General features: G+C 42.1%; 1 protein-coding gene across 3 annotated transcripts in view; it reads left to right on the top strand.

The window, feature by feature from the left end:
- Positions 1–450: 450 nt before the first annotated feature.
- MTA3 (metastasis associated 1 family member 3) overlaps positions 451–20,347 on the top strand; it is a 126,555-nt gene continuing 106,658 nt past the window's right edge. For all 3 annotated transcript variants that reach the window (XM_037528156.2, XM_037528155.2, XM_054701159.1), the window contains exons 1-3: positions 451–505; positions 2,161–2,228; positions 10,202–10,295. In XM_037528156.2, coding sequence (XP_037384053.1) covers positions 478–505; positions 2,161–2,228; positions 10,202–10,295 — 190 coding nt within the window. In that variant the 5' untranslated portion in view covers positions 451–477. The remainder of the gene's footprint in view (positions 506–2,160; positions 2,229–10,201; positions 10,296–20,347) is intronic.

Below are 20,347 nucleotides of genomic sequence, written 5' to 3'. Positions count from 1 at the left end.
GTGCATTTATTTGCATCCAAGTGTTTGCATCGAATCAGGCGCTCACGTGCTCGACTCCCCGGGGACAGACGCAGGGAAGACGACCCCTTTCGGGGAGCGGGCAGGTGACGGGGCTTGCCGAGTCCCTGCCCCCCCAATTCCCTAAGAGCCCCGGGTCCGCATGTGCGAGTGCAGGCCTCGGCCTCGGCCGGGACCCTTGCCCTAGGCGCCTCCACTTGCAGCAAGGCCCCCCAAACCGCCGCCCTCCCCCGGCCCGCGCCGGCCCCGCAGCGCCCCGGCCTCCCAGGGCCGGCACCCGCCGCCGCGCTAGCCGGGCGCCGGGGGCGGGCACCTGCCCCCACCCCTCGGCGTCCCTCCCCTGCGCTTCCCCCTCCCCTCCTTTCCTCCCTCCCCTCCCCCCGAGGCGAGGCGGCGGCGGCCGAGCTGAGGCGGCGGCGGGCGGGGCTCGGCTCGGGCTCCGCGGGCGGGCGGGCGGACATGGCGGCCAACATGTACCGGGTCGGAGGTAGGAAGGCTCGGCCCGACCCGGCCCGTCTGGGGGCGGGCTGCGGGAACGGGGGGTCGGGGCGAGTCCCCCCTGTCCGCTGGGAGCCCCGGGCGCCCGGGCTGAGAGCGCAGAGGGCGGGGGGCGCCGGGCCCGCCGGGGGGGCCGGGGCTCCCCACCCGGCCACTCTCCCCTCCCCCCACCGTGGCCCGCCAGGGGCCGGGGCCCACCGGCACCCCACCCGGATCCTGAGGGCCAGGCCTTGACTTGGGTTTAAATTACCCGACGCCCCCTTCCAGGAGCCCCTTGGGGGTCGGGGCCGTCGAGCCCCCTGCGAGGGGGGTCTTCGCTCGCGGGGCTTCTGGGCTGTGGGGGTTGGAAATGTGGGGACAGGCACCCCTCTCTACTTCCCCCCTTCAGGGGAGGGTGTGGTGGGGGTGGGGGAGATGGGGGCGCAGCCCGAGCACAGCTGGACAGGCCTGTTTGCGGGGACAGGGCCCTGCACCTCTCCTTTCCCGCTCCCCCCCCTTCCGTCTCTTGCCCTGTCCCCCAAGAACGGGGCTTCGTCGGGCCAGGACGCCCGAGCCTGAGGTGGGGAGTTGAGTCCTGCCTGGACGTTCGCTCTCGCGGGCTGCTTCCTTCCCGGTGTTGTGCAGAAGAGAGAAATAAGGTCAAACAAACTTTCTCCCTGCTCACGACGCCCTCCTCCCTCTTTCCTGCTAAAATAATAATTCAGATAAGTGGCGTGTTTGTGTGAGACTTGCTCTTCCCTCTCTGCTCATTAGCCGAGCTCCTGATGGATGGTGGTGGGAATGGCCTGGCTAAATGAGGCCACTTCGCTGGAGAGAGACAGGAGAGCCCACGGAGATAGACAATAAAAATGCGGTTCAGCCTCTCCAATAAGCACACAGTGGGAAGTTTCCAGTGAGCCTCTTAGAGGAGAGGAAAAGCCACATTTGAAAAATTTGATCCTTTTTGTGGAAAGCCTGCAGGCGAGTTCTCTAAAACAAGACACTAAATGGGTCTGGATTAAATTTGGTGAAAGGGAATAAAAAAGATTCTGATAGCACCTCCAGAGAGCTGGCCTCTCAGAAAGGGTACCCCTGCGGCTTTCCCCCCACCTCCTTTTCCTAGATACAGCTGAGGGAAAGTTAGTCAGGGTCCTCCTGTTACCTGCTCTGCTCACCTGATTTATTTATTTATTTTTTTTGAGTTTCTATTGGGAATGCACATGCACTTTGGGCTGCTAATGCTTTCAAGATGCTCAGAATTTGTCTTAGGTTAATGGTTTTATGTGAGAAACCTACTTCAGGGCAAATTGGAGGGAAAAGATGTGGAAGCAGTTACAGTATGAAAGACGCGTGCTTAGTCAGTCCTGACTGTGAAGGAATGAGAAGAGTTGGGTCTTGTTTCTTATGAAGAAAATGACACGTGTGGGACAAAAGTCTAGGAGAAGCTGATAAAACATGAAATGAAATGCAAATGCCAGGAAAATAAGGGTCTGTGAATAGTAGGCACATGAGAGAATATATTAAGGTTGCATTACTAAGCTTTTTACCAGTGAGTGAATTACATGCTTCATTTTGAATGTGAAGTGCCTAATATAGAAAGTCATAAATTGACAAATGTGTACATTCTGTTGAAAAGATTAAGCTCTTTACTTCCTTTAATTACAGATTATGTCTACTTTGAAAATTCATCTAGCAACCCATACCTAATCAGAAGAATAGAAGAACTCAACAAGGTATAGACACTGAGTATCCTTGATTCTAATGTTAAAAAATATTTTTCTTTTGAAGGGTAATTGGGTAAAGGACATAACAGGTGATTTTACTTTCAGTTCCAGACTCTGTGAAAGTAGAGATTTCGGCTTAGAGAGTTAGGCAGGATTCTGAATGTTCTTTTGCTTTTTGTAATTACCTCTGTTACTAATTATTTTTGTGTATTTAATATCTGTGCACTTCTTCAAATTGCTTAGAAACTCATAAAACTGATCACTCCTGCTGTGAATCAGACCTTTTCAATATTTTTTTTTTTAAAGATTAATTTATGCATACGAGGACTGGGGTACAGATCAGATGTGTGGGGGGGGGTGAGATAATTCACCAGAGACAGAGTGGGGAACAGAACAGGCAGATTGACAGAAGTACACTGCTGAGGGAAGCAGCAGGCAACAGAGGAGAGGTCTGCTGCGCCATGTGGGTTGCTCCTTGGCTGGGGATAGCTTCATAGGTTGCCTCTTAACTCCTTGCGCCACCAGGGAGGCCCTGAAGTTCTATAATTTTAGATTTAACATTTAAGTTATGGCTCATTTTTTCTTAATTTTTGTATATGGTATGTGCAAGGTATGGATCCAAGCATTCCCCTCCCCAACACACACACACCCTTTTGGGTGTATTATATATGCAGCTCCATTTTTTTTTTACGATTTATTTTATTTATTTATACATACAAGAACTGGGGTGTAAGCCAGTGGTGTGTGGGTTGAGAGGATTCATTAGAGACAGAGTGGGAAACAGAACAGGCAGATTGGCTGAAATACACTGCTGAGGGGAGCAGCAGGCAAGACAGGAGAGGTCTGCTGTGCCATGTGGGTAGCTCCCTGGTTGGGGATCTAACTCATGCTGCAGCGGATAGCTTCACAGTGCTGTGCTTAACCCCTTGCGCCACCAGGGAGTCCCCTTTTCAATATTTAGAGTCATAATTTGTATTTCTTCTTTTTAGTGAGCTGAATTTTTTCTCTTCCAGCTTTAAACAGAATAAGCTAGGAGATACAGCATTGAAAGGAATTTGTAAAATTCTGGGTTAGAGTAACCAATCAGAATACAGTTTTGGTATAATATAAAATGGCTTTGTGCTTTGGGCCCAAGTAAATAAAACTTTTATATTAATGTTTGTCCCTGATCCCAAGTGTCCAGGACATCAGAGGCACCGTAGCTGTTTACAATAGATGAGCTTTTATGAAGGAGGAACTTGAAAATAGTCATAAACTACACGGACCATTAGATTCTAGTGATGCTTTGGTTTTCTGCAAATCAATATGAGGTTTATTTGTATAGCTTATGAAAGTTCATAGTGTTAGATTCTTTAGGGCTAGGTCTAGCTGATACCTTAACATACCATCTGGTCTGGTCTGGTTCTGGAGACTGCTCTGGTTCGAAGTCTCAAAAAGGCAGGTCTGACCTATGGCATTTCTGGATTAAAAGAGCTTTGAGATCTTAGTTTGTTTCTGGGCATATCCCAGAGACCATGCGTTTAGAAAAATACTGTCGTATTTGATACCACCATCAAAGGAAAAAAATGGCCTAGATCAGTTTGTGGGGGTGTAACTATTGGGGTGTCATTCTGATCTCTTTTATGTTTTTTTTTTTTTAAATTTCTCTTTATATATATATATAATTTAAAGATTTATTTATTTATACAAGCACTGGGTACAGTCAGAAGCGCGGGAGGGTGAGAGAACTCACCAGAGCCAGAACGGGGAACAAAACAGGCAGACTGACAAAGAAACACACTGCTGAGGGGAGCAGCGGGTGGCAGGAGAGGTCTGTGAGCCATGTGGGACCCTCGCTGGTGGCCGGGGATCGAACTGGTGCTGCAGAGGCTGCAGGCAACTTTGCAACCCAGCACTCAACCGCTGCTCCACCAGGGGAAGCCCCTCATCTCTTTTATGTTTTAATGTAAGGTATCTCTAAACTGTTATCTATATCAGTTTATTTAGAATGTTAATTGGGAGTCAGATGGCAATGTTGCTGTATGAGATATATTCCCGGGCTGCTCTTGGCTTTGGTCTTTTGGCTACAAGCACAATAGACTCTTCACTTTTTCATATGCACCCATAAGACTGCCTAGTTGTTAACTAGTCCATTTTCCCCCTCACCCTCCATCTTGCTTTTTCTTCCACGTCATTTATCACATTCAGATATGCTTAATAATATTTAATTACTGTGTTTATTGCCTGTTTTCCCAAACTGGTATGCAAGCTCTATGTATGTAGTGATTTTTTTCTACTCACTATTGCATCCTAATTGTTTTAGAATAGTAACTGATATGTTGGTAAGGCATTCAGTAAATATTTGTTGCATTAATAAATTTCTCAAACATCTGATACTAATACTTAGACATATCTTTCTTGTTTACAAAGTTCTTTGATTCATTCATTTTGCAAGTATTGCTGAGAACCTGCTACCTGCCAGGCACTTTTAGATATGTACTTTTCAGAATTCAAGGGTAAAGAAAAAAAGGTCTAATAGTGGAAAGAGACATCAGTCAGGTAATCCCACAAATAAAGGGAAAATTGTAGCTGTGCTAAATTTATAAATGGGCCTCTGAAAGCATGTCATCTGCAGACTCAACCTCTGTTGCCTCTTTTGGAGTTCACAACCATAAACCTTTAAGGTAGATGCATCATGGATTCTTGTGAGGCACATAGTAGTCAGAAGACTGGGTTACATATCTCACTTGAACCTGGATCATTTCAAACTCCTTTATCATTACATTACCATTTACTTTCAAAGCATGACCAGCAACCCCCTACTTTCTCTCTGACCAGTCTGCTTTCAGCAAGAAGTCATTAATGTAATAATGGTCCTTTGAAGGTTGGGGATGAGGAACTATAAGAAGCTAGATTCTCTGCAATTTCAGAGCATGGCAGTTTGAATGGATGGAGTATTGGTAAATAAGAACTAGCTTGTCTTGTTAAAATCTAACAAAATTCTTACATAGGGCTTTTATTTGTGAAGGGATGTGGAAAAGTCACCTCATTTTAAGTAAGTAATTAGAAGGTATTCATTGAGCACTTACTATGTACCAGGAACTCTATGAGGCTTGGAGAAAAACTAATGAACAATATGGTTTCTGCCATCACATTGTCTTTGTTCTTCATGAGAAGACAGGCAGGCAGAAAGAAAATAATAATAAGTGGTATTTACTTTGAAGAAAATAAGCATGAGCCTTGCTTGACATAGAAAAGAACAGAGGTTTCTTCCTTTGTCAGGGAAGGAAAGGACTGTAAGACATTGAAGTTGAGGCTAACAGATAAGAAAAAAAAAATACAGTAGGGGAAGAGTCCACAAGAGTGGTCTGGATAAAGACCCTGAGAACATCAGGGGTGAAGTGGCAACATCAGAGGCAAAGTGGGGAAATTTAACATGTTTGGAATAGTCAAACAATGAATTTAAGAACATTTGATACATGTTCTAATTGATTAGCCAGGAGAAAAAGAGACATTGACCTAGCTTTTAAATAGAATTTTTTTTGAAATAAAATTCCTAGGATACACTGTCAATCATTTTTAGAGAAAATTTACTTTTATAGGATGGTCCTTGGTTTATGAAAACCTATTTGAGATGTTGTTTGCTCAGTTTGAAAGCTGGACTGCAGTATTCTTTGTTTTTGTTTTTTAATTATAGTAATAGATTTTCTTGTCTCAATTTTTTTTCCTTAAAAGTTTGAGAATTTTTAGGGGCTTAACTAAATATCAGTTGATGAACACACTTCAACATTGTTTATTTTCTATTCCCTTTTTTCTGTCCCCTAATTTTCACTCAGTTATTCTTGGAGGAAGAATAATAGGTTAAAGTAGAAAACAACGTTTTGGGGGCCTCCCCGGTGGCGCAGCGGTTGAGCGCTGGGTTGCGAAGCTGCCCGCAGCCTCTGAGGCGCCGGTTCGATCCCCGGCTGCTCCCCGGCCACCGGATGAGGGTCCCACATGGTGCGCAGACCTCTCCTGCCGCCCGCTGCTCCCCTCAGCAGTGTACTTCGGTCCTTCTGCCTGCTCTGCTCCCCGCTCTGGCTCTGGTGAATTCTCTCACCCTCCGGCGCTTCTGACTGTACCCAGTGCATGTATAAACAAAAAAAAACAAACAAACGAATAAATAAATAAAAACACATGCCTCTTTATAAAAAAAAAAAAAAAAAAAAAGAAAACAACGTTTTGGTAAATTTTACTTAGTTACTACCTAGATTGAGTGTTGGTCTTGCATTCATATTGAGACAGCGTTGTGCACATAATAATGAGGGTATAGTCTCTTGAAGTTTTGGAAGTTAGCTTGTGGATAAATTGGTGTGTTATTTGCTAGTGGCTGTGTTTTTGATGTGTATATTGTATACCTTATTGTATGTTCACATTCTGCTTATTTTATATGCTATCTAATTTGCTCTGAGATTCATTTTAATGTTTAGGGTCTCTGTATTTTTCTGATGGGGGAAGGGAGTCATTAATTTGAGCGTCTAATTACTGCCTACTCCTCCTATATACATTTGTGTGTACAAGATTTTGCACATAAATTCAGGAGACTCCTTTTTAAAACCTTTTCATGGAAACTAAGACCCCTCCTGCCATGTGGGATCTGTTGGGAATAGACAAAAATTGGGAAAGGAAAGTCCCTTTCCACTTGTCCTTCAGTTTGTGTTAAACCATGAACTGTCTGAAATGGGAAGTGTTTTTATAAATAAAGTATAGTCTGGGGTAGAAACAGCGGTGAGTTTGACTAAAATGATTTTTTTTTTTTACGATTTATTTATTTATGCATGTAAGAACTGGGGTACAGGCCAGAGGTGTGGGGATGAGAGGATTCACCAGAGACAGGGTTGGCAGCTGAACAGGAAGATCTACTGAAATACACTGCTGAGGTGAGCAGTGGGCAAGACAGGAGAGGTCTGCTGCACCATGTGGGTAGCTCCCTGGCTGGGGCTCAAACGCATGCTGCAGTGGCTGTGAATACCTTCATAGGTTGTTTCTTAACCCCTTGCGCCACCAGGGAGGCCCCTAAAATGATTTTAGAACTTAAGAAATGTCCCTTACTGCTAGAGGATATTTTAGTAAGAAGTGTTTGGCAGAATAGGGACTTAGAGATTGCAACCTAAATGGAGAAAAAAACATAGAAGAGAAATGTTTATTATGGGTTCTTTATACATCTCTCCACTTTTCCCACCTGTGGGTTTTTTTGCCCATGTCCTTCTTTTTCCTTAAACTTACTAGATGCTCCTGTCTTTACCTGTTGGACTCCTTTTTTTCCACTAGCTAAGGACCCTCTGCCCGGGATCCTCCTCTAGAAGCTTTACTCTGCCCTTCCCCCACAGGTTGTTGCTTCCTCTTTGAGTGAGAAGTGAAGTCTGGAGTGGCAATGGGGTGATGGAATGGAAAATAAGGCAGGAAAAATTGACAGCAGCGTCTTTATTGTTTTGCTGTGGGAAACCTGTGAAGAATCAGGTGGGGGACATGATTACAGTTGGACTTTGGAAGGTTGGAGAGGTAATTTGGAGCAGTTACCTTGCTAGAGTGGAGGCTTTGAGGGCGGCCACCATTATCCCCTGTGGTTAGCTGAGTGCTTGGTACATAGGAAGGGCTCAAAAGGAGTTTGGTGAGTTGAAAGAATAACCAGACTATGTATGTATACCAAATATTTAACTCAGATATTTATTTATTTATTTATTTAAAAAGATTTATTTATTTATGCATACAAGAGCCTGGGTATAGGCCAGAGATACGGGGGTGGGGTGGTCTGTGTGTGTGTGTGTGTGTGTGTGTGTGTGTGTGAGAGAGAGAGAGAGAGAGAGAGAGAGAGAGAGAGAGAGAGAGAGAGAAAGAGAGAGGATTCACCAGAGACAAGAGTGGGGAACAGAACAGGCAGACTGACTGAAATACACTGCTGAGGGGAGCAGCAGGTGAGATAGGAAAGGTCTGCTGAGCCATGTGGGCTAACTCCCTGGCTGGGGATCAAACTCTTGCTGCAGTTGCTGGTGATAGCTTGATAGCACTGAGACTTTTTTTTTAAAAGGTTTATTTATTTATGCATATAAGCACTGGGATCTGGGCCAGAGGTGTGAGGGTTGAGAGGTTTCACCAGAGACAGAGTGGGGAGCAGAACAGGCACATCTACTGAAATACACTGCTGAGGAGAGCAGTGAGTAAGACAGGAGAGATCTGCTGCGCCATGTGGGTCATCTTCCTGGCCTGGCCGTGGATTGAACTTGTGCTGCAGCGGCTATAGATAGCTTCATAGATAGTACTGCACCACTTGGAAGACCCTACTTTTATAAAATTAAAAAAAAATTAGTAGAAAAATTTTGTAAGTCTTCTGAAAATACAAAGCCTCTATTTTTTATTATTAGATTTAATAGATATAAAATTAACTCTCAAATTAAATATACTTAATCTCTTCATTTCACTCTAGTAACTGTTGTAGACTTAGACTGTGATTTGAGTAATTCAGCTTTGAGAAATGCTGGAAGAAGAGATGTGTGTGTGTGTGTGTGTGTGTGTGTTGTAGAAGGTGTGTGTGGAGGGTGTGTGTGTTATAAAAGGCAAGAGAAATACTGTAGTTGTAAACTAACCACTGACCAAGTGTGTACATGATCCAGAAGAGAGTATTTATTTTGAATTCTGCCCTTTCACCATAACAGGTTTAATAAGAATATAATTGGCTTTCTAGAGTATCCCTGTTGGAGGAACTCACTCATGAGGCAGAAAAAAAAAATATGCTTTGAAACTTGCTTTGAATTTTTAACATGTTTTTGTCATAAGACGATGAAAATGATAAAGAGTTTATAGTTGAAGTCATTGATAGATTTTATTTACATGGAAATATTGGCCTGTTCATTTAGTAGATTGCTGGATCATTACTTTTGGAGGATGTATTTGATCACAGTATTGTGAAATATAGAAGTACTTTGGTTAGAATTTAATATGATTTCAATTTTAAGGGGCAATATTTCTTCAAGACTGCTTTTCATTCTAAAATACTGCTGCTGGAAAAATAAAATACTGCCGCTGAACTTCATAAAATTGACAAATTTACCACAGCACGTATATAAATATTCTGATTTCTTTATGTTTGAAAATACATATATATATCTGTAAGTCCAGAGAAATTCTGAAATTTTGTTCTCAAATTTGTTTGAAATGGGAAATGACAGTAACATTTTATTGCAATCTATGTATTTTTATAAGGAACTTTGTAATAAATGATTGACCTTGAAAGCGCTCAGAATTTCAGAAAGTATAGGCGAGTAGGAGCCAGGACCCCAGCTGCAGTAAATTACAAGCTAACTGAAAATTGATCGTATTCTAGACTGGAGTAAAAAAGAAATAAGAGCTTCATTGTTCATAACTCAAGGTTTTAATACTTTCATATGTGAAGGTAGACTGAATACTACTAAGAACATTGACTTTTATGGATTCATAGACTCCCCTGGGTTGGAGGATGCTTTGCCAAGTCCTCTGGTCCTTTCTGCACACTCAGACCTGCCTCACACCTCCAGAGCTTCCCTGCCGGTGGGGTGCGTGGGTGTGCGTGGGTGTCTAGGAGAGGACTGGCTGGCTTTACTTTCAGCCTGTTCTTCTTGGAGTAGGTTTAGAGCAGCTCTGTTTAACTGTCTTAAATAAGTTATGTTGTGGCTTAAAAAAATTTTGGAATTAGTTTCTTAAGGCAAATTAGATTTAACTATGTCTGGCTTTAGTCATTAAAGCGGTCTCATCACTTTGGTTTAATTAATGCCAGTGCGTTATTCTATGTTTGACATTTCAGTTTCACTTGGAACCTGAACAAATGTTGCTCATTTTTATTTGAAATTTTCAGCTCTGTGATTATCCTGCAGTTGTTGGGGCACAGTGTAAATGAGGGTACTTATAATTGGGCTGTGTCTAGCTTTGTATTATAAACTCTTTGAATCTAATATTCAGTACAGATGACTTTTATTTTTCTTATTTCTTAGACTGCAACTGGCAACGTGGAAGCAAAAGTAGTGTGCTTTTATAGACGACGAGATATTTCCAACACGCTTATAATGCTTGCAGACAAGCATGCTAGTAAGTTAATTGTCTTTTTCTTGGATTAACAAAAAATGTTTGAAGTCATTTGTTTGCCATTACAGGAGGAAAAAGGAGGGAAAATACTTTTTGTTTACGTCTGGCTCTTTGCTTTCCCATTTGTCTTCCTCTTAGTTTATTTATTTATTTTTTAAAGATTTATTTATTTTTATACAAGAGCTGGGGTATAGGCCAGAGGTGCGGGAGGGTGAGAGGATTCACCAGAGACAGAGCGGGGAGCAGAACAGGCAGACTGACTGAAATACACTGCTGAGGGGAGCCCCCGGGCGGCAGGAGAGGTCTGTCGTGCCATGTGGGTAGCTCCCTGGCCGGCCGGGAATCAGCTTCACAGCGCTGCGCTCAATCCGCTCTGCCACCAGGGAGGCCCTTCCTCTTAGTTTAGATGGAAGCAAACTATCCATCTGAATATTGGTGGTGCTTGGTTAGTATATGTTTATTAAACATAAATTAATGTTTATTAATTAGTCAAAATAGAAGACTTTGTGGAACATTTAGCAGACAGGGCAGTGCTTTGCCATCTCCCATTTCAAGTGGTGGTTTGAGGGTAAAGATATGAGGAAATTTATACTTCACTGGTATTTTTTTGAAGGACTTTTTCCTTCTAAAACTGACTGGCTAATATTTACATTTTAAAATATTTTTGGTATTTATAGTATTGGGTGAGTATGAGATAAAAAGTTTGCAAGATAAAGAAGTGCACAGTGATATTTAGATATGTAAAATTCCTGTAGATAGCAACTCTCAGCATTTTTTTGTAGTTTAATCTTTTTTTTTTTTTTTTAAAGATTTATTTATTTATTTATACAAGCACTGGGTACAGTCGGAAGCGTGGGAGGGTGAGAGAATTCGCCAGAGCCAGAGCGGGGAGCAGAGCAGGCAGAAGGACGGAAGTACACTGCTGAGGGGAGTAGCAGGCGGCAGGAGAGGTCTGCGCGCCATGTGGGACCCTCCTCCAGTGGCCTGGGAGCAGCCGGGGATTGAACCGGCGCTGCAGAGGCTGCGGGCAGTCTCGCAACCCAGCGCTCAACCGCTGTGCCACCAGGGAGGCCCAGTTTTATCTTTTTTTTTTTTTTAATTTTTTTTAAAGATTTATTTATTTATTTATACAAGCACTAGGTACAGTCAGAAGCGCGGGAGGGTGAGAGAATTCACGAGAGCCATAGCGGGGAGCAGAGCAGGCAGAAGGACCGAAGTACACCGCTGAGGGGAGCAGCGGGCGGCAGGAGAGGTCTGCGCGCCATGCGGGACCCTCCTCCGGTGGCCTGGGAGCAGCCGGGGATCGAACCGGCGCTGCAGAGGCTGTGGGCAGCTTCGCAACCCAGCGCTCTACCGCTGCGCCACCGGGGAGGCCCACAGTTTTATCTTTTTTAATTAAAAAATTTTCTTAATCTGTCTTTGTCTTATAGTTTAATCTTTAATTTTTTCCCCCAGTCGGTAGCTTTAACATATTTTAGCCCCCTTGACTTCTTTTTTATTTTTATTTATTTTTTTAATTAATTTTTTTTAAAGATTTATTTATTGATGCATACAAGAACCAGGGTACAGGCCAGATGTGCAGGAGGGTGAGAGGATTCACCAGAGACAGAGCAGGGAATAGAACAGGCAGACTGACTGAAATACACTGTTAAGGGGAGCAGCAGTGAGACAGGAGAGGTCTGCTGCGCCATGTGGAATTCTCCCCATGTGGGATTCTCCCCTGTAGGCCCGGATTGAACCTGCATTGCAGAGGCTGCGGACAGCCTCACAATGCTGCGCTCAATCACCTGCGCCACCAGGGGAGGCTGGACCGCTTTTTTATTTTTATTTTTTTAAAAAGATTGATTTATTTATGCATACAAGAGCTGGGGTACAGGCCAGAGATGCAGGGGACAAGAGGACTCACCAGAGACAGAGTGGGGAACAGAATAGGCAGACTGAAATACACTGCCGAGGGGAGCAGTGGGCGAGACAGGAGAGGTCTGCTGCGCCCTGCGGGTTTCTCCCTGACTGGCCGGGGATCAAACTCGTGCTGCAGAGGCTGCGGATTGCTTCATAGTGCGGTATTTAACCCCTTGCGCCACCAGGGAAGCCCTATGTACTTCTTTTTAAATGACAAATGCAATAATAATGAAAGTGATTTAAAATTTAAAATGGTATATGTTGAATATAAGTACCTTGTTTTAAAGCCATTTGTCCTGCAAAATATGTAACAAGAATAAGCCCGTATGTATGTGTAATTTTTTTATTTTAGTTTGATACTGGGATTTGTATGTAACACTGGCTTGGACATCCTAAAGTTTTTTGGTAATGGGATAAAAGAGGCGTTATGTGCACAGGTTTGTTCTGTGTCTTCTTGAGACTTATTTTCCCCATTGTGTCACTAGTTTAACCAATGGATGGATGTCTAATAAGTTAAATTCATTCTGTATTTTCTCCTGTAGTTCATAGTATTTTTCAATTTTTTTTTTAAAGATTTATTTTATTTATGCAAGAGCTGGGGTACAGGCCAGAGGTGCGGGAGGGTGAGAGGATTCATCAGAGACAGAGCGGGGAGCAGAATAGGCAGACGGGCCGAAGACACTGAGGGGAGCAGCGAGCGAGTGAGGAGAGGTCTGCTCCGCCATGTGGACTGCTCCCCGGCTGGCCTGGAATCGAACCCACGCTGCAGAGGCTGTGGACAGCCCCATAGCGCTGCACTTAACCAGCTGCACCACCGGGGAGGCCCCAATATATTTCTATTTTTGTACAGAAAGTACATGTTCTGTAATTTTTAAAGATTACAAATTAATAGGTTTGGGGCATTCATATTTGTTTTTGGTGTGTGAGACCAAAATAATGCTTTTTAAAAATGACATACAGAATAATGAGTTGTTTTAGCTATAGCCAAAATCTATAAATAAATTGTTATTCAAGTGTAGGCAAAATTATTTGCATTTTATTCACTATTTACACGTATAAGCTTAGGAAAGATCAAACATCTCATTTATATTCATATACTTTTGGAGTTAATTTAGCTTCCAAAGTTGTTGCTGCAAAGGTAGTGAGGTGTGAAGATTGTTAGGGGGTTGCTGATTGTTCAGGGAGGTTTTTAGCATGTCTGCATGTTGGTACTATTTTAGGCTTTTTTATGCAATAAGTCGGTATTTTCAGAATTGATCAGGCTCTGGGTATTGACTTATAAAAACCAAATTTTAAGAGATTTAAGAATCAGATTAAATGGTGGTAATCAGACATTTTAGAGAGACTTAGTTCAAATTCTGGTTTGCTACTCACTGCTTGCCTTGGGAAAATGTCTGAACTTCTCACTCATCTGTATTTTCCTCATCTTTAGAATGAAATGAAAAAAAAAATCACCTCATTTTGTGTTACATATTTTTTACTACACACACAAATTTACTCCGGTCTTTATTTATTTATGCATACAAGAGCTGGGGTGTAGGCCAGAGATGCAGGGCCTGGTGGGGTGGTGAGAGGATTCACCAGAGACAGAGTGGGGAACAGGCGGATCTACTGAAATACACTGCTGAGGGGAGCTGTGGGTGAGACAGAGGAGGTCTGCTGGGCCATATCGTTAGTTCCCTAGTCACGGATTGAATTTGTGCTGCAGTGGCTGCCAATAGCTTCATAGTGCTGACACTTAACCCCTTGGGCCACCATGGAGGCCCCTGCCCCATTATTTTGAAACTTGTCACAGAAGTGTTAACATTTCTGTTTTTCACCTTGAACAAAGTACCTTTATTTCCTGATGATAGCATTTTTGCTCCTCATCCCCCTTCATCACAAAATCAGACCCAGCTTAGTTAAATAAATTCTTTTGTGTGTGTGTGTGGGGTGTGGGGGGACCCTTGCTGGTGTCCGGGGACCGAACCGGCACTGCAGAGGCTGCAGGCAGCCTCGCAGCCCAGCGCTTAACCGCTGCGCCACCAGGGAAGGCCCTAAATAAATTCTTATTGCCTTAACAGCCCCAGTCCTTTTTATAGGACATTACTTGAAAATGTAGACCAATTACACAAAACTTGTTAAAGAACTCTATTTTGCCCAATCAATATAGGATCCCTGTTTCAGCAAAAGATTTGTTCAGCTGGATCCAAAGGTAATCTGAGAACTGAAGATACAGAAGTCTTAACATTTTATCTGTGAATATTTCAGTATGTATTTCTAAAAGATAAGGCTTTATTCAAATTTACAGATAGTGCCAAGAATATACAAAGAACTCCCATGTGCCATTTATCCATATTTAGCAGTGAACATTTACTGTTGACTTTATCCTTTCTTTTTTTAATATTTAATATATATTTTAATGAAAATGTTTTTTCACCATCTTTAAATAAAAATGATTTGCACTTTTTAATCTGTAGCTGCTCTGGCCTTAGGACTTAATTGCCCCGTGGCCCCGAGGGTTTAGGGGCCCCCCACTCCTAATCCCTATGCTCCTGGCAAGTGCTAGCCTGTCCTCTGCTAGAAGTCCTTGTGGCAAACTCACGACTGGATTCTTACCAAATGTTGAACTGCTTTCGTTTTGCCTTCACTGGAGGGATAGTCTTATGAACTTGGAGCATGCGTTTTTTTCTTATCCAAGCATCTTTATTACCTCTTTATCCCAGCATGAACGTCTTTTTTTGTCCTTTTTGTTCTGCTAACAGTGCAGCTTATGAGGGAGTTGTGGGTCCCCACCATATATATATATTTTTTTTCCCCTAAAACCTAAGGTTTTATTTTTTATTTATTTTTAAAGATTTATTTATTTATTTATTTATTTATACAAGCACTGGGTACAGTCAGAAGCACGGGATGGTGAGAGAATTCACCAGAGCCAGAGTGGGGAGCAGAACAGGCAGAGGGACCGAAGTACACTGCTGAGGGGAGCAGCGGGCGGCAGGAGAGGTCTGCGCGCCATGTGAGACCCTGACCCGGCTGCCGGGAATTGAACCGGCGCTGCGGAGGCTGCAGGCAGCTTTGTAGCCCAGCGCTGGACCGCTGTGCTACTGGGGAGGCCCCACCCACCATATTTTTCATGATCTGCAGGGGAGGCTGAAACACTGTATCTGGGATTCTTGACTTGGTAGAGCTGGGACAAACCCAGTCTGTATAAACAAGGGACTCCATCCTTTAGTCACAGTCTGAAGTTGGCCTGGGATGTGGGGGAGAACTCTGGATCATGGAGCACAAAATCCCTGCTACGTGTGGTGACTGTTGTCTTTAGAGACAACGACTGGTAAACTTTGTTCAAGCTGAACTCTGCAACAAGGGGAAGCTGTTGATGTCATCTTTATGTGTGTTTTTCCTAAACAGAAGAAAATTTCTTTATATAGCCACAGTAATATAGTAAAGAAGTTAGAAAACGTAATTATTTGCACAAGACTATTCTCTTATTCAGTTCTTATTAAGTTTTCATGTCCCAACAGTGTTTTTAATAACAACACATTTCTTCGTTGATCTAGAAATCAGGCTCACACATTGCACTTTATTGTCACATCGTCTTTATTATGTGGAACCAGTCTCAGTCTTTGTGTTTTTTTGACTGACTTTTTTTTTTTTAAAGATTTACTTATTTATGCATACAAGAACTGGGGTACAGGCCAGAGGTGTGGGGGGCGAGAAGATTCACCAGAGACAGAGTGGGGAACACAACAGGCAGATTTACAGAAATACACTGCTGAGGGGAGCAGCGGGTGAGACAGGAGAGGTCTGCTGCGCCACGTGGGCAGTGGCTGCGCCTTAGCTTCATAGTGCTGCGCCTTAACCCTTTGCACCAGCAGGGAGGCCCCGATGTATATATTGTTAGTATTTTTGAACCATTTGAAAGTTGAAGGCCTAGTTCTCCTAACAATATATTCTAAAAACAGGGACATTATCTTATCTAACTTCATTATGATGGTACTCAGTAGACTTATTCAGATTTTGCAAAATTTTCTACTTATACCTTTTAGAGCAAAAAAAAGTTTCATGCTATTTTTTGTGATGTTATGAACCATTGCTTGAACCTTAATTGGTTGGATCATTAAAGTTGCAAAATCACGCTTTTATTTCTGTTATGCCCTGTTACGTAAGGTGGAATATTCCTGTGAAGAGAATATTACCTCTCTCAACACTTAGGTTACTCTCCAAGTACAGACATTAGAGGAAAGGCAGGTTAAATGTTTTTTGCCCTTTCAGTTAGCCATTTTTGAAAAATAATTAGGTGATTTCTGGCATCCTGCGAAGATCACCGCTTCCATTTCTTTTTTAGTTTCATGTACTTGAGGACATTTGATATTGTCAGTTAATATCCTGTTTGATGCTCAAGTTGTCCCATTTTCTGCCAGCAGGGTTTATTTAGGTTGTCTCTTAAGTAATTTTGAAATGACTGCAGTGGTCTTTGTTAGCCTGGTTTGCCTTCTGGTATATACAGATGTTCTGGGATCATCTTCTCATCCTGTTGCTGAAGACCTCATCCCCTGGGAGTGCTGGTCTTTTCTGGGAATCGACTTTGGAGATACCTAGATTACTATGTGCTTTCAATAAATTGGACTGTTTTGTATTGTCTTCTTCAGAGTTAAGGAAATTTGACTTGAGTGCTTGTTACTAGTTCTTCTTTTCTAAGGTGATTTTGATAAAAGCAGTGTCCGTACTTTGTGTTTGAAAGGGAGTCTCAGTTCTCTTAATTAGAAGTGGAATTTCAGATTAAAGAGGTGATGCCATTTAATGGCACGGGTGTGGTTCTTCAGCCTGATTGACTCTTCAGGAATGAAGAAGTTTCATTGGTAGTCTTGATCATACTCGTTCACATATTTCAGAATTTTTTTTTGATATACTCATATATTCTTCCAGATTGTGGTCCTTAAAAATTTTTTTCAAAAATTCATTCATTCATTTATTTATTTATTTAATTATATAAGCATGGGGTACAGTCAGAAGTGTAGGAGGGTGAGAGAATTCACCGGAGCCAGAGCAGGGAACAGAACAAAGTGACGAAATACATTGCTGAGGGGAGCAGCGGGCGTGGCAGGAGAGGTCTGCACACCATGTGGGACCCTCGCTCGGTGCCTGGGGATTGAACCGGCCCTGCAGAGGCTGCGGGCAGCTTCGCAGCCCAGCTTTCAACCGCTGTGCCACCCAGGAGACCCTGGTCCTTAAAATGTTAAACTTTAGAAAATTAAAGTTTTGTTACTTTCAGCTTTAACCTGTTAGGTAAAAGAGAAAGTATTCACTTAAACTCACACCGTTCCTTGAAATTTTCTTCCAACTTTTTAGTAGTTGTGTCGTTTACTCTGGGCTGAACTTGGCACATAAGGAAAAAATGGCATAATCGAGAATAGTTCTTTTACTTATGCTCATTCTCTTTATCTCTGCTTTTCAACACCATCATGCATACACTTGGAGATTTGTGGGAAGAGAAAAGAAACAAAGATATAAGATTTATCTGTATCTACTCTGAATTATAGTGTTTTGTGGCAAAAAGGAATCTGAGTTCACCATGCTTTGGTAGAACTAGAATTAGCTGTGTGAGATAATTGGGGAGAAGCTAATTTTGGCTACCCTAAGTCCTAAGTCCCATGCATCTAGTTTACCACCTTATTGATTATTCTGACATCTTTGTGTTATTATTGTGAGTATAATCAGAAAGTGGTGTTGACACAATTCTTAACATTGTAAATAATGAGACATTTTAAGATGTGGTAATATTGTTAGGCAATAAGGTTATAGTTGGTTTAGGTAAAAGGTGAGTTGACTTCTAGACCCAGTTCTTATCACAATCCGGTTTGAGTCATTATGTTGTTATAAAATGTTTTGCTATCAAAGGGCATATTGGGATCTTTATTTTTTCAATATTCATGCAGTATAGGATTCAGAATTATTAAAAAGATGTAGGTTGTTTAATATGCTTTATAGGGTTTTTAGACTAAAATGGAATTTTTAAAAAAGAGTTGGCACCTCTTAAAAGATTTAACACCAGTAATCACAATTGATTGTTACATTGGCTGTTTTGAATACATCTGTTCTGCCCCTTGCAGTTTTGTTTCCCAACCTTGAAACATAATTTGTGCATTCTGAGTTCTCAGTTGTTAAGTTCTTTTTTTTTTTTTTAAACATTTATTTATTTATGCATACAAGAGCTAGGGTACAGACCAGAGGTGTGGGGTGGGGGTGGGGGCGGTGAGAGGATTCAGAGACAGAGTAGGGAACAGAACAGGCAGACTAACTGAAATACACTGTTGAGGGGAGCAGCGGGCAAGACAGGAGAGGTCTACTGCACCGTGTGGGTTTCTCTCTGGCTGGCGGGGGGATCAAACTCATGCTGCAGAGGCTACGTATTGCTTCATAGTTCGGTGCTTAACCCCTTGCGCCACCAGGGAGGCCCCCCAGTTGTTAAGTTCTTTAATGTTCAGGTTATGGTTTAGATCATCTTTCCAGCCTTCTTGTTTACAGTAGTTGCTCTACACATATCTGTAGCCTTAAATTTACCAGGGGAGAAAATCTGAGACAGAGCCAGGTTACCAGTTGTTTTGTTTTAGTACCTTGGTTGAAAAGGATCTCTTGTGGCTTTAAAAGGTGGTCCCCAAATTGCCATACCTTCCATTGAAAAATGGGGTCCATGTTTTCTTTCTTTGGATCTGGATCAGGTTGTGACTGAGGCAGTAGGTACAAGCAATGCTCTGTGACTCCCAGGAGTAGGCCATACAGCTTCTGTCTGGTTCTCTCGGAATGTTTGCTCTCTGGATATTCCTGACCAGACCATGGAAAGGCCAGGTTCAGGTGCAGTGGTTGACAATCCTCGCTGAGCTCAGGTGCTGAAGGAGCCACCAGCTAATCCAGACTCAGCCATGTGAGTCCCCAGTCAAAGTCCCCAGGCAGGACTTCTGTGGGATGCTCTGCTGGAATTTCTCACCTACCTGTGAGAACCTGTGAGCAAAATAAAATAGTTGTTTTGTGCCAGTAAATCTTAGGGTGCTTTGTAACTCAACATAGAAAACAAACAGGATTATAGCTTCTGTTTGTACATTTTCAGTGACAGTTTAAAATCAATATCTAAGCTCATAACCATGTACTAAAAGTATTTAATGAATTTTAGTTTTAAGAAAACCTCATTTTCTTTCAACAGATTGACTAAATGGAGAGATCTTGTACTGATGTCTCACACTGAGTGTTTTCCTTTTAAATGATTTTTGTTGACAATGAGCACATTAGGGAAAATGCCCTTTTTATGATTTTGAAGTCATTGATAGTATGACTTACATATATAATATAAAAAACAAAACTAAAATTTAGTATTATGGTTTAACTGAAAGGTAAAAGAAAAAATTAGAATAGAATAATAGAATCACATGTACTGTATCTCAATATGTATAAATTCTGACTATAAGATGACACAGTGAAATTGTGACGTGCTTGTATGTATGCATAGAATCACTGGCTGTGCAGCAGTTACAGGTTAGACTAATATGTTGTATTAGGAACTCTGATATTTGCTGTTAAAAATTTTTTAAGTGGTACTCTTAGCAAGTTCCAAACAAAACAAAAGGCTCTTTTCTCTTTTCATATGATGGTTACATTCCTAGAAGATTCAGTTATATTAAAGACATACCAAAATTCTTTTTGTTCTCATACTTAAAATGGAATAAGCTCTTAGGTATGCAATTGTGCTTTTCACCTATGTAAATGTCTAGAGGGACATTTGAAAGTCATGTGAATGGGTTCTTTGGTACTGGACTATCTTCTGCATATGACTGTATCTAGAGGATGTTGAACATCCTTGTCTTCCAGCTACGAAATGTTAGTGCCACTCTTTGTGCTGCTCCCCTACCTCCCCACCTCACCCTTTTTAATAGACTCTTAAGGTTGAGACGAGCACTCATTAAGAAACCACTGCAAGAAACTCATTAACATGGAACAAAAATTATGTCTCTCATATTGACTAATATATTTGCTAACATTCAACATAGTGCTCAGAATATGAAAGTAATTTTGAATGTACAAATTAAAATAAATTATTAAAAATTTATTGATCCCCTAATTCCTCAAAGCTAGAGATTAAGTTTCAAGCAATAAATAAGTTAAAATTATTTTGTTAA

The sequence above is a fragment of the Talpa occidentalis genome, unplaced genomic scaffold (assembly GCF_014898055.3).
Source record: "Talpa occidentalis isolate TD23 unplaced genomic scaffold, MPIMG_talOcc4v2.1 talOcc4.5, whole genome shotgun sequence".
NCBI classification, from domain to species: domain Eukaryota; kingdom Metazoa; phylum Chordata; class Mammalia; order Eulipotyphla; family Talpidae; genus Talpa; species Talpa occidentalis.
Note: the sequence above shows the minus strand (reverse complement) of the source record. Positions and strands in the feature narration are given on the sequence as shown.